Genomic DNA, 17,438 nt, shown 5'->3' with positions numbered 1-17,438 from the left:
GACAAAAGTAGAACAAAGCATAAATAAATCAATTTACCAATAATAAAATTATGAATAAAAGACATTCTGAAGCACTAAGATATGCCATAACTATAAAATAAACGCCATTTCCAGTCACTGATACTGGATGATTTCTAGTGACAGCAGGGGATGAATAGGTCATTTAAGTCAGGTTAGTTTTCTGCTGGTTACTTTCCAATTGACCACATCAGTCTGCCATAAGTCCAGTTACTTTAGAATGACGTCAGATGATCCTGACGTTGGTTGCTCTTACAGGGAGTTTGCAGAAAGTGTAATTGCGGCTGTTATTTATTTATTTATTTTTTTTATCAGACAGCTTGTGCTGTGAGGTCCGTGGATACGTTTGTGCTCAAGAACCTGAGGTTTACAACGTCTCCTGTTCTCAATTTATCACCAGGTCAGTGATCCAACTCACACTCCACTCACAATGAGCCCACACTTGTCAGGACAGGCCCTTGAACAGCTTTCAAATCGGTACCAAAGCACATCACGCCAGCACACGTCTGTGAAAGGCATCAATTCTGACCCTCATATGAGCGTAATGTTATCCGGCAGTATTGTCTGACGAGGTGCGCCAAGCCTGTGACTCAGACAAAGGTAAAGTTTCAGCAGAGAGAGGGCTGGGGAAACGTTCACTCTAATGTTTATTATTTTCCCCAACACAACGTAAAAAGTTAGTCAGGTTTTTCGCTCAGATATTAATTAAATATAAACACAAAGCAAAGCGGTGGCGATCGTAGACATTAGACAGAACGTAAAGTCAACATGTCAAAGGTTGCCAGTGACTAACTTCATAAATTAGCTTCCAGGACTGACGCAGACAGTCCATCCAATAACAAACCTTAGAGATGATGTTGTGAAGTCAAACATTTGTCCACAGGTACATCACTCTGGTTGACAAACGTTCCAGACTCATTCAAAGCTTAAATCACCCTGAGATGTTTATTGATATGCACAACGTTTTGGAGGAATTTGTTTCTAACACTGAAATTCTGAGCCCCTTGTTCACATTTTTTTTTCTACAATATAAACACACTTTACATTTTTATTTTTTCCATTTCATCCTCAATTTTTCCTCTCAGAATGCTGAAATTTTCCAAGTTTCTGACAACAGAGAGTAGGGAGGAACCAAAAAAAAAAAAAAAGAGAAAAACTTTCCAATATCTTAAGGAAACCCTAATTCCTTGAAATCAAACATTTAAAAAAGAAGCTTGGCTCTGAACTTTGGCTAATAAATGCATTTTTTAAATATTATTTTTAGGAATGTTTACCTTTTCTAGGCAGGTTAACTGGTCTTCGTGACAGCCCTCCTTTTTCAACCAGACCCGATTGACCATCAATGAATAAGTGACGAACCTGAAAGAAACATATAGGCATGGGTGAAAAAATATTTCTAGTTTAAAAACCCAATTTAAACACATATTTGAACCACTTCAGTGAATTAAGGCAGACCCAATAAGGTAATATTTTACAAAAGCTGAAAAAAAGCCTACTCTGTAAAGAATCTCTTTTAAAAAAGATGTGAGATCAAAGTTTCTTCTAACAGCTTTCATTTTTAACACAAGCATTTCCATGCTACAACATAGTCAGTCACTTCTTCGTGTTTTCATCTGGAAATACAGAGGATTGAGAGATTTGATCTCAGTTTGTGGCGATTGCTGCTGAACTCAGCTAAAACATGTCCAATCTTGCTAATAGATAAGGAGGCCATTACTTCCTGCTTCGGGGAAAAAAAAAAAAAGTTCCTTTGAATACAACTTTGGAAAATAATCACCAACCTGGTGTGGACGTACACAGCTGGAGTTCAGGTTCGGGTAGCGGGTAGCAGGATCAATCGTATACTGCTCAAAGTTTTTACTGATGTTTTCCGGTGTGGTCTGAGGCAGCAGACGGTAAATGCTCTCCCTGATAGAGAAGGGTGACACATTTTAAACACAGCATGTTAGTCGTTTATTTGTAACTATCAAAATAAGATGGCTCAAATACTACTTCCTTTCTTACTTTGAAATAAGAGTCTCAGAGAGACAAGATTTCATATTCGAAGCTTTGGATTCTTATCCACCAGAAGTCACATGCTGACTAAGCAACTCCACAAGAATTAAACTAGATATACTAGACAGACTACACAAGTATCGTGTCATTTTAACGTCGCTATACGTCCTTACTCAACGAAGCGATAAAACTACACTAATTTCAATCTGCGGGAAGCAACACATCCTCACCTCTCTGCCAGTATCTCCAAGGAGCTCTTTCCCTGTGCCCAGCCCCTCACCATCCAAGCCGTGTCGAAGGCAGCCAGAAAGCCTCTAGCACAACCAGTACCCATCGGCCAGAAAGGCTGCAATCAAAAAAAACAAAAACAACATGGTGTCAAAGAAGAACAAAAAGGACAACGATTATTCCTGCCCTGACAAAACGTACAACCAAAAGCAAAAAAAAACAGTGTCTCTTACCTCGAGAAGACTGTCTCCCACCAGCGCAACCAGCAGCTCATGTCCATGTTTCTCCCTAATCAGGGCGGCGTTCTCTGATGCGTACATGCAGGTAAAGTCAAACATGGCCACGTCTGGCTGCCCGTAGTGATTGATGGCGTAGTCCAGCGACGGCAGCTGGTAGTTGGTGCCAAAGTCCGCAGCCTCACGAGCGTACGACAACAACGCTTCCTGGTTAACGTTGTCAGAATTCAGCAGCCGCTCCGTTTCTATGTAGTCCTGGAACAAGAAGAGGAGCCCTAAAACTTCAGGCAAAATTTTTAAAATACTACACAAGTACATAAACCGTTTTCAAAAATAGCCTATTTATAATATTTAGCTGCTACAGGCTAATTCATGGAGCTTTTCTTTCAGCGGAAAACATTTCTCATCTGATTTGTTTGTGTAAAAAGAGTGTTAAATGCAATCCTTGCATGAGTGTCACAATGACAGAAAGCTATGGCGCCGTTATAGGTCAGCCATGTGGCCTCTGACGCCTGTGCTGTGTGCGTGGGTTTTGACCCAGCAGTCGGAGGGAGATTTCACTCGGCACCAACAGCCAATGTAAGATGAGAGGGAGACCACTGGGGGCTCAGCAGCGCAGCACTTCAGCACCTGCGTATGTGCTTGGATAATGCATATGGAAAAAGTTTGTATTATGGATTAGTTCCAAAACTGCATGGTAAGAATTTGTGTTGTTAACAAAAGGTTTTCAAATAACAACTGGAAGCTTACTCTGAAAACATTTGTCACTTGCAAATAACCATTTCTGCTGTCTGATTTCTTCCATGCAAGGAACGATTTTTTTTTTTTATATATATATGCTGTGAGAGAAATGGAATAAAGGTGAGAGGTGGAATGCTTTAATTAGAGCCCTGTTTATCATCATCGGCTGTGCAGTGCAATCACTCACTACACTGGTCAGCACACAAACCTTTCTGTGTTCCCAAAAGGCCATCTGACTCCCAGCTTTGGGACTTCACTTTAAATGTTGTGATTTTCTGGTCCGTAAAAGGATGTCTTTAGAAAACTATAAATCTTTATGAAAAAAAAATAAAAATAAAAATAGAACAAAGCAGAATAGACAAGCTTCATTCACTTTTATTAACACTAAAGGTTGCAAAACATATTACACCAGTGATACTTTTGAAATAAAGCTGCATGACATAAAACAATGAGCTGCCTGTTTCCTTAAACAGTACGCTCCAACCAGTGCTCTCGGTGTGCCACCACTTAACAGGAAGAAATTAAGATATTTATAAACCACATTCTCCTCTAATCCCTTTGAAAATTATACAAGAAGCTAAAGAAAACAAAACAACCCAAAATAAAAAATTCTACCACAGCTGGGCAGAAACATTTCAGATTATTATCCACAAACAGTTAGTTAGGAGCCACTTCACAGGAGTTACACAACTAATGTACCCAATTAAAACATTAAAAAGAAATGCATGTTCCTCTGAAACATAAGTTTCAAAAGAGCTTATATTTCACAATAATATTATTTATTAATTTGGTGTTAAGGGTTGAATGGGTTTTTAACAAACTGCCATGAAATATAGATCAAATTTTTACTTTTGTGTTGAATGTCTGTACTATTTCCCTAAAAATAAACTGTTAGCTATTTTTTGTCCCACAAAACCTGGAAATTTAGGCTAATTTTAGCTTATGCACTAATTTTAACATACTGAACGGAGTAAGTCCATGTTACTCAACATGCTTGTGGCTCTCCACATGCTATTGAGTACACTGTAGCTTACTTTAGCATTGATGCTAATTTTTAGCGTCAGAATGCTGGGTTCCAACCAGCAGGCACACTTTGGCAGGCCGCGTTTAAATGTCTAAAGAAATTTTCTAGTTGTCACTTATTATGGATGGATTTACTGTACAACTAAACAGAATTCCAATTGTCCATTCTTTTAAATATCATAGCCTTTTTAATCCATTTTCATAAAATTTGCAGAATATTTTGGAGTCAAACTGTTTTGTCATTGGCAGAAACAGCCGGTAAAGAAAGCTTAAATATTACTGGTGATGCATCAAACACAATAGATTACTGTTAGCTAAACTCACATTTATGATGACCCCTTTGTCCAACAGGCTCTGCTTCTTTGCAGTCATCACAAAGTAGTGGGTGTTGTCCTTGTAGTAAACAATGTTTTCCAAATCAATTCCTAGAAATTTGAGCATGTTGTTTAACACAGATCCCTTTAGAGCTGCAGGTCATCCATAAAATTTGACACATTTACACAATTTACCCGTCTCCTCTTTCAGTTCCAGAAAAAATTTCTGGTTAAAGATGAAGGCGACGCCGCTGATTTCCTCAACTTTAGCTTCTGCTGTGGTGTTCCTGTTGACAAAGTTGGCTGTTATAGCGATTGCCAACTTTCCTCTGAACTCCTTGCGACTGAAACCTGCCAAGAAGAGGTTAGGAATTAAAGGGGGAAGGATGCAAATTCATATTTGTTTTTAATTAACACATGCATAACCAGGCAGGAAGCTAAAAGCAATTAAAAAAGGTTTACTGTAGTCTGAAAAGGCACCTTTAGAAAGCAACTCATCATGAGCAAGAAGTGGTTATTACTTTGTAAGTATGGTACAGCCCCGTTCAATAAATTAGAATATTAATAGAAAGTTCATTTCAGTAACTCCATCCTCAAGTGAAAAGCATTCTATAAATCAATTTGATTAAGACTGATGTTTACCACCTTTATTTCAAAAGTTCATCGAAACATCGAGACATTTAATATTTGAATATTACATAGACCAACAAAAAACATACATTTTTAAAAACAGAATTATAGAAAAGTATGTTTAATGTCAGCTTAAAAGTCATTTTCGAAAGGTACTTTTAATCTGACAAGAAACTAATCAGGACATTCTCTTCTAATGTATTGAATATGACTATAAGCGGCCAAAACTATTCACTTACCCCTCTAAATCAATTAATTTTATGTTTTCTAATAATTTCCAAGGCCAGGATAAGTCAATACCTAGATGTGCAGATTAATTCTACAAACATTGGGAAAAGAATGAGTTGCTTGCAGGAAGTCTAGTCAAATCAAATTAATGTGGTTTTGGCAGTTGCCAGGAGACTGGCATTTGCTTGACCACAACGTGCTGCGTTTTGGTGCGGAGCTGATCATGTAGGGGTGTTTTTTGGGACTTGATCTAAGCGCCATAGTTCAAGTGAAAGCAACTCGTAATGCTTCTGTATATCAAGATATTTTGGACAATATTACTATCCAAGCTTTGAAGGACTGGTCTGGGGACTGCACCTTCCTGTTCCAAGTCATTACACACCAGTGTAAAATAATGTCCATAAACATCTCAAAAGGCTTGCACAAATCTCTGACCTCAACCCAACTGATCACTATTAGGGATGAATTAGAGCACAAATTGTGAGCCTTGTCCAAGATTGACCTCATAAATTTGCTTCAGACAAAAATGACCAAATACTCCCAAAGATAAAGTCGTACACTTTGAGGAAAGATTTCCTAGAAAAATTGAAGCTACTAAAACTGCAAAGGGTGATCAGACATCATATTGAGCCTCAGAACGGGTCAAGTCCATGAGTGAAGGAAGACATGCACATACTTTTGCCAATATGACTGTATATTTAGAATACAGATTCTTGAACAAACAAGCATGAGACTTATTTATTATTCTTGGACAGAAAGGTAACGGCTCTCATCCAGTTCATGAACCTTCACACACAACCACATAAAAACATATTCAGTTGAAACTATGTCAACAGGAAATGCCTCGGTGCCAGAACGAGCTTCCTCAATGTGGGTCAGTAGCAAAACTTTCTTTGTCTCTCATGTTGAACCGGTTGTCAGCACTTACTCCCCCACAATGCTTCACAGTTCTGAGTTAAGGTCAACCCTCACCATCTAATGTGCTTCTGCGACCGTCTGCACCGATCACCACATCAAAGTCAAAGTCAGAGACTGGATGATTGGAGGGCCGGAGTTCTGCTCGCCAACCAGGACCTAAGAAAAACAAAAAATATGAGATTAATGGAATATTTAGAACAAAATCAAAGTTAAAATAAGTTGTTTTCCATTCCAGTCTTATTAGAATAGAAGCAACCTTTATTGTCCCGCAAAGGGGAAATTCAGGCGTAGCAACAGATGTAAAGGTTCACACACAATAAGTTCTTAGTGTTAAAAAAACAAAAAAACATTGTATATATAAAAAAAGTAAGATTAGCAAAAACGAGTGCTGCTGTTTTGAAGTAAATGCCCTAAATTTGCTTGCTTGCGTTTTGCCTGATGTAGGGCGGCTTATTAAAAAAGTCTCTAAAATTCTTCTGTTGTGTTCTTTGGAGAGCTAAAACATGACTGTCTCTTAGGAATTGCTTTGGGAAACAGAGCAGAGTCTATCAATAGCTTTATTTTCCACTCTGCCAGAACTTATCTGTTTACTTCAACATATGTGACATCAAGGGAGCTTTCCTTATATAGCCGACATGTGCAAGTAAGTGCCATCATGTCACTGCTGGTCACGACCCTTTTAAACAAGGATAACCCTGTTTATACATTCACTGGTCTGTTCCTGTACTTGTTGAGAACTTGTATTAGAGACCAATCTGACATTCTTAACTTAATTTGGAGGTGTGAAACTACTCTCTTAAGAGTGGATTCTCAAAAGATTTGTACCCAAGACCTTCATGGAATAAACTGGCTTTCTTCTCCCAAAAACAAACAAAAAAGTGTCATCTCATAGAACTGCACAGAGAAGGTAACATCCAACTGAGATGACTCACCGTCTTCCGTATGCTGCTCCGGAGGCTCCAGAAGTTTTACAAACTCCACATTGACGTGAATCTCCACTCCCAGGATCAGACTCACTTTCAGCAGCATCAGCTGCAGCTGGCGGATACCTGAAGAGGGAGCAAACGGTGCTTTGAAAACGGGTTGTTCAGTCACGTTACAGCCACAAGCGCCAATGTACTTTAGTGGGATCGTATGTCTTTTGCCAACACATAACAGTATGAAATTGTTAAGGGGAGTGAAACATTGTTTCTTTTTTTTTTAAATAAATACAATATGAAAAGTGTAGCCTGCATTTGTATTTGGCCATTTTTACATTGTAACCATTAATAAAATCCTGTGCTACCTGCTGCTCTCAGACGTTTGGCCATGTATAATTTAATCTCAATATTAATACAGCTGCTCTGAGCAGCATGAGAGGTTTGCTAAAGAATACAAATAAGGATGCATTGTCTTGAAAACACAAGAATGTAGCAGATGGGTTGAAGAGGGAGAAGGGCTTTAACTCTATCTGAAGCCCTACCAAGATATGGCCATTCAAATAAACATGCAAGGAGAGCATTTATCATAAAAGCACATTATATGCACATGGTAACTTTGATGGAGCTGCAGGAATTAACATGACGAAGATATCCATTGTTGAAATTAATCCAGAAAATCCTCTAGTTGCAGTTTGCCATGAATTCTGTAGGGGAGACGGAAAAATATGTAGAAAAAGATGCTCCACAATTTTTTTTTTGTATTTCATGCAAGCACTATGTGGCAGAAAACAGACACAGCAAATGATCCTGCACACGCCGTTCCCATAGTGAAACATGGTGGTGGCAGCATCATGGTGTGGGGAATATTTTTTATCTCATCAGCGTAGACTGTTAGATTGGTGGAGCTAAATACAGGGCTGCGATGATGCGTTGTGGTTCAAAATCTGCTGTTTTCAGGAACAAACACAGTTTGTCCCTTAAAAGAAGTCAGAGGTAAACCTGCTGTCGTATTCTCAGCCAAGGGTAATAATATGTAAGAGTTGCTGCAGATAAGGGCAGCAATGGTGATAAAAAAAAATTTAAAAAAAATCAGACCTGGAAGATAAGATGAGCTCTCCTCTCAGAGACACAAATACGCCATCTACTAGCTACAGGACAAACACACAGAAAGATAAACTTCTTATGAGGCTCAGCTAGAAGTCTACTTCCTTGATAGTGATTCTACACACAGTAAAAACAAATCCTTGTCCTGTTGTTGACATCCAGTCAGCTTTTTGTTCTTTACGACTTACTTAAAGACAGCTCTATTTTTGGAATTGAAATAACGCAACAAAAAGAGAGAACACTCACTGATGTGGTCGATGGCGCCGGCGCAGAACTTTCCGTAGAACTTCTTGGCCCCGAGAGCCCTGAGGTCATGAATGGTGTAGGGCCAGAGGTGGAGCACGTTGTTCCTGGAGAAGGTGTCCCTCTTCTCGATCACCACCACTTTGCAGCCGAGCAGGGCCAACTCGATGGCCGTTCGCAGGCCGCAGGGGCCGCCACCGATGATCAGACACTGGGAGTAACAGAAGGTATGAAATGAGTGAGGATGAGATGCAGTCTGAGCAGGTAGGATGTTCTGTTTGATGATGGTGTGTAAATACTTAATGCAGTGCAGTCATATTTGTTTGAACATTTTTCTTTTGTTCCCCTAAAAACAGAGTGTAAGTAGGTCCTCACCATCAGTGTGGTTTAGAGGTTTTGCTCCTCATCGCATAGAACGAGGCACAGAAGCAATGCTAAGGAAAAGTTTGGCATTTTGTGATGTTAAACTGTAGCGCTTAGCAAGTGTTTTGAGGGGCATGATCTGATGCATTCTACTCCCCCCTTGCATGTAGCGCAACCAAATATGGAGACGATCGAGTTGCAGGGATTAAAGAATGCTGTCCTCTCATTTGGATTTTACATTTGGTTTCAGAGAACACGGTCCGCCCAGCTCCACGTCCACCGTCCTTCATCTCCAAATAGCCGTTTCTCCAGAAAAAAAATGTCTGGAATAATAGCTGAGCTGTTATTTCTGGCTAGCCCTCTACCCAGCCCTTCTGTGTTAATCTCCCTTCTGCAAGTCTCTGGCCTGTTTCCCCCCTCCTTCACTTAAAGTCTTATCTCTTCCTTGAAGATATGAAGTCTTTCCAATACAACGTCAAAAGTGCTGCTTAAACATGTCTACATACATGGTCAAAGAACAACGCAGCACATGAAATGCCAAATTTGAGAGCTTAGGTTCCAAACTGTGTTTTGAGCCTTGTTAAAAGTTATGCAGCACAGTTAAACCGGCAAATGTTTCACTGCTTTGTCTGTTTGTACCATAAACCAGTGTTTCCTGCTCCTATCGCTTGGGGCTAATTGCTCTGCACGCTCCAACCCTGCAAGACTTGATGCTAAGCTGTTGAGGTTATTCATTCCTTTGCGCCAGGTGTGTTGAATCAGGAAAACATCTAAAACATCCAAAACATTGTGGCCTGTGGATCAGGACCCAGAAGCTCTGCTGTAACCAACCTATTTGACGCAAAATACCAAGATGACCGAAGAGTTATTAAGTGTCTAAAGTAGTCAAAAGAACTTCAACACAATCTTTCAACTGCAAACAAGCCTACCTTTATTTTTTTCAAATGCAGAAAGGACAGGAGGTCGCTGACCAGTTTTCAGCTTTTATTTTGCAAACTTCATTGAGACTGATGTTTCAACAGCATCTGCATCTTCTGATGGACTCCATGAAGACTCCATAGAAGTTTGCACTATAAAGCTGAACACTGATCAGCACCTGATTTCAGCCTGATTACATATTGATTGGGTATGACACTGCTATGTTTGACCCTTTCTGGGCAGAAATATGTTTGATCATGGGATCAGATTGCACATTACATATTAATAAGTTACTTCTTTGCAGGCCACAAGCTGCTATCAAAGACTGCCACCAAAATGGGGCATCTTTTAAAGAAAAAAAATATGCAAGTTATCTCTGTTACATAAGCTTGTTCAACTGTTTAATTTTATGTGGTTTGTATTACCCATTGCAAACATTTGTTGTTTTTTCATCATTTTTTGTCTGCAACCAAGGGGATAAATATAACGAAACTATGACATTTTCAACAACTGGGAATACTAGTGGATCAGTTTGCTGTGATTAGTCACATCTCTGTTCACATGTTTGTTTAACCCTTCTGAAAGGGTTAACATCAAGTAGGGTTTTTTTTTTTTCTAATTTTACTTCATCTTCCGAACCAAAAACGCATAGTAAAAGAGCCCAAACAAGTAATTTGACAAAACCTTTTGAAATAAAATGTAAGTTTTTAAGGATTTCTCAGCAACATGCTCTTACCCTCGTTCCTTGGCAGGCTTTATTCTGGTTGTACACTTTCTGCTGTGCCCGTTTGTCTAATTTTGTCCACAAGGCCTTGACTTTCCAGGAGCTGACTGCTGCCTTCAAGGAGCTGAAGAAGTTGCCGTGGTCCAAAGGATCCAGCTTCATCTGTCTGCAGAGGATGCTGAAGGCCTGCAGGGTTCCTTTACATGTGGACGCCTGGACAAAGTTCTCAAAGAGCTGGCTGGCCTGAGCCGTCCGCTCATCCTCCGTCTCGCCCATCTGCTCTGATTGCAACAGAGTCCCAGCTTCTTAAAAACTCTGCCTCCGCCGTTCCTTTGTGACTCGTCCAGTTTCTCTTGTTTCCCACTGCTAGAACTGAAGTTTTAGCTGCTGTATCATTTCACAATTAAATGTCTCTGGAACAAGAAGAAGAAAACAAATTGTCAGAGAGAATACAAGGCAAGTAGCATTGTTGTCTATGGGACAAACGGGTTTTAACAGCAACTATTAAGATTGGCGAACTTGTGTCTGCTGCTTAGTACATTTATAACTTAGAGAGCTGATAAAAGTCAAAAGCAAAACTTACTGATAGTTGCATTTTATAAGTAAAATTAACCAATCCCTAGGATTTTGTGTTTACTGCTACAGTTTTGAACTCTTATCAATTAGTTGTAGAAAGAGCCAAACAAAAATAATAACCAATTGTGAAAAATATATTTTATTCTAAATATTTTTTTTAAATCTTTTTAAAAATAAAAACATTTAGTAAAAAGGATTTTACTAAAATCGTTTTTCTGTTGGTAAAATCCTTCTTCTGAGCCAAGGTTCGTGGCTCACAATTACAAACCTTCACTATCCGATGTTTTGCTGCTTTGACCAACTTTATATCCCAACTTCTTCACCTGACATCAACAAACCTGCTGCTTTAAAACAGTAATAATTGTCAACATATCTTCCTCTGGAACTAAGAAATGTTTTTCTTCTGCAGCTCCGCTGAATGCCTGACAGGATTAGGACAGATTTATGCTTTCGGTGGAGATCAGCTGAGCGGTCATGGGAGAAACTCAAACACTCCAATAGCACAGAAAGAAATAATCATTTTCACAGTTACACAGCTACAATTTTACACCAGCGGCAAATTGTGGAGGCACTAACTACAGATAATACTAACTGTTCCCTTAGAAGACTAGGTGCTTTGTTTCTTCAAGGAAAAACTGTTTAATTCTCACAAACACATGAGAGATTTTTATTTCCCCAGTCTACCATAAATATTTTCTTGATTCTTATCCTTTGTGCCTAACTAAGTCATCTATGCAACAAGCTGGTAAATATTCACACTTTAAACCTTAAACCTTTTTTTTTTGCAATTTCAGCTGCAGAATTATGTCTTTACAACCATACAAGTAAATCACAAATATATAAAACAAGGCTCATTTCTTAAAAAGTATTTTAAAGAACAGAGTCTGAAAATTCAAGCATTACTTAATGTCCAGTTTCCATTTCCCCAAACTTATCCAGACATGGAAACTGATAAAAGCAAACTTAATATTTTCCTCAGGCCTGACTCGGAACCTGTAATAAGGGACTGTTTTCCGCTCCCAAACTCCACCCAACAACAGGCATGAATTATCCACAGCCAGAGTCAAACATTTCCTGAATGACGTCTCACTCGGAGGTGAGCACCAGGTCACATTTGCTGGAAGCCTCTCGGTATTATTCTTTTACGCTCGTGGAAGCTCCTTCGCAGCACGAGCGTAGAGAAGCCAAGTTTCTCTCAGATAACACTGCTGGTAATCTCGACAGACTTGTGATCATGAAGAATGTCCAAGGTCCCTTTGTGGTAGATTGTCCGTGCAGAAGGAAAACAACACCTGGTTGGTTCTTTTATTCTGCGGTGATCAGAGAGCGACCTACACTTTCTCAGAGTCCCTGACTGGCCCAGGGGGGCTCTCAGGTCTCAGCTTCCTAACAGTTTGGCAGCACACAGCAGCGTCTCAGTTACCATTACTCTCTTTACAAAGTGACACGCCTCAGACCTTTTATGTAAGTCCAAGCCCTGCCAAGACAAAAAGCTTCCACATCTTTCCTCTTTGTATTCCCAAACGCTGACTGAAATTTGTTTCCTAGCATTTAATTCTGGTGTGAGAGCTCAGGGACATGCCACCCTATCTGGCCATCTCTGATCATCAGGCTTAATATAAGCAGCATAATCAACTGGTCTATGTAGAAAAAAAAATAAAATATGTGCATTTAGAGGCTAGAAGGGTATGGGAAAGAGCACAATCTTGGGAGCTTTTTTTTTTTGTTTATGTTTCAACAACTGGGAGGGTGTGCACTGGGAGTTTTCAACAGGAAGTGGTTAAATGTATTATCTTCTTCCACATTTGTTGGTGCATCACGTTCTCTTCACTTTAGTCTGAGTCAGCCAACTAAATATAATTATGCCTGGGTCCATTGTGCATTTTCTGCATGAAAATAAGAGCCTTTGGAGTCATTAGGAGGAACTGACCTACTTTTGGAGGAACGCGTTACCTTGGAAAGCCGATAATACTTTGAGGGAATTGTTTAGTGTATCAGTTAAAAATAATTTCAGCTGATTTAATGAGACTAAATGCCAACATACCGAAATATCCATTTAGCTTATATAACAAATGCCTTTCTAATTTGAAAGCAAAAAAATAAACAAATAAATCAATGGTAATCAGTGTAATCTGTCCTAACAGGTGATCAACAGTTCAAGTACAGGATGTATTGCCAGTGTAAAATATTTAAGTGCATTGAAACTGAAAACTTCCACGATTTCCAGTCCAACAAACAGTGGATTATTTGATTTACCATTTGGCTTTGAATTTGGTTAAATAAAAATAAAAACACACAACAGTCTTATGCATCATACTCCTTGAAAATGTTTTTAGAAAAACAAGTTTCTCCATCACATAACTTTTACTTTATATTTCAGATATTCAGATCAAACTAATATTAGTATTAGAGAACATAATTTAAGAAAATACAAAAGGCACTTTTTCCATTATGATTTCAGTTATTATGGCCCTAAGTGTCCTTTATATTTATTTATATTTACATAGAGCATACAGATAGCTTTTTTCCTCAAATTAAATCATAAAAACAATGTTCTATTTGATTTTAAAATATATTTTGATGACCTGAACGGAATGGAAAAAGACACAAACAAGAAGGTCTAAGGGGGTGGAGGTATTTTGAAGTAGGCCACTTTGTGTCACTAATGCAGGCCAATTACTAAATGTTCTTTCAATGCAGATCTTTCACAAGTGACTGAAATTATTTAATAAAATGAAGACCAACTCATTTTCCCAGCACAAAATGACTTCAGCCAATAGATAGCAGCTGCTATGCAATATCAGGAAAGAAAATATTGACATCATTTGAGGATATATATTTATACATAGCATGTCAGGAATACCAAAAGGTATCGGGTGTCAGTGCGTGCATACAAGGAGGTTTGCATATTGCAGCTTTCACATTAAGCCTCTTTTAAATAGGGCAAAACAGCCACCAATTCCCACAAGCATCAAATGCTTTTCAGCATTTAAGGGTATTTAAGGGCTCCAGGTCCCCATGTTAGCCAAGAAGAAACAGTTTTTCAAATAAATGTCCCTACAAGGTCTTTAGGATACTTTCTTTGCATTAGCACTTTTACCAATTACCAGTCGTACATCTACTTGTCTACAATCCAGAAAAGGAAAAAAAAAGGATTCTCAAAGTGATGTTTTTGGAGATATTATCGAAAGGGAGTTAATTTTTTTCTATTATGTAGTTCATAATAGCTTCTTAAAAACAATCGCTTCTTGTTTAATATTCTTTTTTATGCAATGTAAGTTAGTTTAGCTCATTTTTCTGAATATCTTTAAGAGAAAAGTGCAATATGTTGCCATATAGTTTTGGCATCAAATTTAAAACCCATCTTTGCACAATGCTGTACTAATTAATCATCATCATCATCTTAGAAAGTCTATATTTGAGCCTATTTTTTTATTATATATATATATTCAACTTGTAAATACTCCACAATGAAAAATGAGTATCAGGATTCATATTTACTAAACCAGGTCTTAAAAGGCAACAAAGGAAAGCTTAAATCACTTAAATCACCTGAAGCAGCTTCCAGTCTCACTCATGTTTAAAGAAAGTCTGGCGGCACACCACATCAACGGCAGAAAAGAAAGAAAAATGTCCCGGTGCACAAGAAAACCTTAAAGAAGCTTTGAGGACATCAGAAATCAGGTTGTTAAAGATTCAGTCTGTCAGGTTTTATAGATCAGAGACCAGCTTCGGAAAGCCCAAGGCACAAACAACTGAAGCGTAGAAGTGACAAATAGAGCAGGAACATTGTGTCCTTGGATCACAAACAAAGAGACAGTTCACTCGTAATGATTCCACAATTTAATCAAATTTTTTACAACAAGGGAAGCTGCCAGAAACAAGGTGTGAACTGCAACACTTCTCTCATTTAATGCTACAAGTAACATTCAACACGACGCCGGCGAACATGTTGACAATCTGCCAAAGCAGAGATAATGTACAGGTAGGGCCCTGTAATTTCTGAATGATGGAAAACAGTCTAAATGTTTAAATGGGAGTTTAACCGTTAAAAACAAAATCCACTATAAAAGCAGAGTCTTTGTTTTCCACGCTTTACATTGATATCCACATTGGAAGATCAAACATTGGATGAGAAAAGACAGGATTGCTGGCATAACAACTACAATGATGTAATAGCACTTTGTTTATGAGCCAAATAATCAACATGTTACATCAAAAAAGGGAAGAAGCAAGCTAGCATTAGCATACTTTTGAGTAAACTCAGCAAAATGCAAAGATTGTCAACAGAGAAAGATGCACATGAACCAAAGACTAGCTGTATGTAACAAGTTAGCAAATTCTTTAGAACTTAATAATAAAGATATGTTGTTAGAAAAACATTAAGCTAAATACTAATCCCTTTAAATTTATTTATTTTCTCTATTGTGCTTTTAAAAATGTGACAATAGAAAAGGGTAATTTTGGAGAAAAAAAATCCATTTCATAGAGCTCTTGCAAAGACTGAATCAGACTTATTTTTCTTCTTTTCCTGTTCCATCAAGAGGACAACCTGCATGAATTTAGGAAACTCTTTCCAAAAGTGTTTTTTTTTTATCTTTCTATGAGAAAACTACAAAAAGAAACCTTCATCATATTTACAATCTCTATTTAAGGACAGAATCTAATTTCTTCCCCCAATCATTTTAGATTATTTTTTTTAATTTATATTTTGGCTCTTATTACTATATTATGAATGAGCTGCTGTTGTTCTACTTATTGGTCACAAATTCAGAATTGATTGCACAAACAGAAAAATATATTCAGCTTAACCAACAACATTTAGTAGACATTACAGATTTCACACAGTATGGCACTCGGTTGAAATGATTAATGATTTTCATTATAGGTTAATCACTCACAGCAACTCAGAGCTGTCGACAGCCTGTGGATGTTTTTTTAGAGCACTGTGAGAGGAAGACCAAAGCTGAGTCAACAAGTTCCTCCCCAGACTGACGGGATTTCCCAGAAAGAGGAAAAATACAGACACAACTGCAAGAAGGAATGACAATGGGAAAACTGAAACGAATGGGAAATATTACATTCACATAGCGGAGGTTATGAAATTCTTGGAACTTAAGAAAATGTCTGCAGAGAGTTCAGGTCTTGGCCCAAACATGCTTCTGTTCTAGTCCCGATTTATTCTGGACTGAATTCGGTAAGTAAGAAAACGTGAAAGTTTGAAGTACGAGCCTTTCACGAGAAATGCAGCACACAACCAACTTTATCTGATGAATGGACTGTTTAATATTTAATTTCAGCCACTGTCAAGGTCAAAACACATCCGAACAAAAATGAGGCATAATGATCATTATGATCAGGGAACAAAAACAACAACATGCTTTTAGGGTAATCTCAGATAACTGAAGCTGCATATTAGGCAATTCACTCTCTGCTTCACTTTTCTGCTCTCTTTCAATTTAGTCTGGTGGACTGCTGCTCCAACAACAAACTGCAGCCATGACTCCGAAAAGAAATGAAGAATCTATTAAACCATTGATTCAAGAGTTGCAAAAGCACAGCTCAATACAAATGCATGGCAGACTTTTGGGAAATTTATTTGAAAAAAGAAAAGGAAAACTATCCATTTCCGTACACTTCCCAATGTCGCATTACTTTGTGTTGGTCTATCACATAAAATCTGAACACATAGATTGTTGTAGTTGTAATGTGACAAAAGTTCATTGTATAAACACTTTTGTAAAGTACTTTATAAAGCATTTTGTCATTTTTTAATGGTCCAGAAAAGAAATGAATCTGCAATACTGGTAATTTTTTTTCAATATTTTAAGATTGCGATTTCCAATTTGAAGTAAAAACACTTAACAGTTTAATATTTTACCTGTGAAATACCTGTGTATCTTGTAAATCCTCCCAAGTCATAAAAAAAATAAATAAAAAATCTAGTTTTTGGCAGCACTGAAAAGCATTTCTGGAAAAGAAGCAAAATGAGTGTTTTTTTCTGAATATCTTTAAGCCAAATCGCCTGGTCCACAGCTGAAAGAGACACACCCATACTTAACCTTCAGATAAGGGGCTGTAGGAGGGACCACACTCCCATCTTCTACATATTTGTTTTTCCTCAGGGGACAAACCACAGCACAGAAAAGTGGGTCATTAATGTGAGAGAATATAAAAACATGAACTTAGCCCTCTGTGACTGCAAGTAAACTGAAAAGTTTGATCTGAAATTCCCATGCAACAGTGTTTAAGATATATA

General features: G+C 38.1%; 1 protein-coding gene across 7 annotated transcripts in view; it reads right to left on the bottom strand.

Moving 5' to 3' along the window:
• The window catches only part of mical2b (microtubule associated monooxygenase, calponin and LIM domain containing 2b), a 54,901-nt gene that overhangs the window by 30,143 nt on the left and 7,320 nt on the right, over nucleotides 1-17,438 (bottom strand). For all 7 annotated transcript variants that reach the window (XM_016674552.1, XM_016674553.1, XM_016674554.1 and 4 more), the window contains exons 2-11: nucleotides 10,616-11,016; nucleotides 8,602-8,809; nucleotides 7,264-7,380; nucleotides 6,386-6,487; nucleotides 4,751-4,906; nucleotides 4,566-4,666; nucleotides 2,475-2,732; nucleotides 2,244-2,359; nucleotides 1,800-1,926; nucleotides 1,293-1,377 (exon numbers count right to left, since the gene is read on the bottom strand). In XM_016674552.1, the coding sequence (XP_016530038.1) occupies nucleotides 1,293-1,377; nucleotides 1,800-1,926; nucleotides 2,244-2,359; nucleotides 2,475-2,732; nucleotides 4,566-4,666; nucleotides 4,751-4,906; nucleotides 6,386-6,487; nucleotides 7,264-7,380; nucleotides 8,602-8,809; nucleotides 10,616-10,879 (1,534 nt within the window). In that variant the 5' untranslated portion in view covers nucleotides 10,880-11,016. The remainder of the gene's footprint in view (nucleotides 1-1,292; nucleotides 1,378-1,799; nucleotides 1,927-2,243; nucleotides 2,360-2,474; nucleotides 2,733-4,565; nucleotides 4,667-4,750; nucleotides 4,907-6,385; nucleotides 6,488-7,263; nucleotides 7,381-8,601; nucleotides 8,810-10,615; nucleotides 11,017-17,438) is intronic.

This window comes from Poecilia formosa, unplaced genomic scaffold (assembly GCF_000485575.1).
Source record: "Poecilia formosa unplaced genomic scaffold, Poecilia_formosa-5.1.2 Scaffold97, whole genome shotgun sequence".
Classification (NCBI taxonomy): Eukaryota; Metazoa; Chordata; class Actinopteri; order Cyprinodontiformes; family Poeciliidae; genus Poecilia; species Poecilia formosa.
This window is presented reverse-complemented; position numbering and strand designations above follow the sequence as displayed.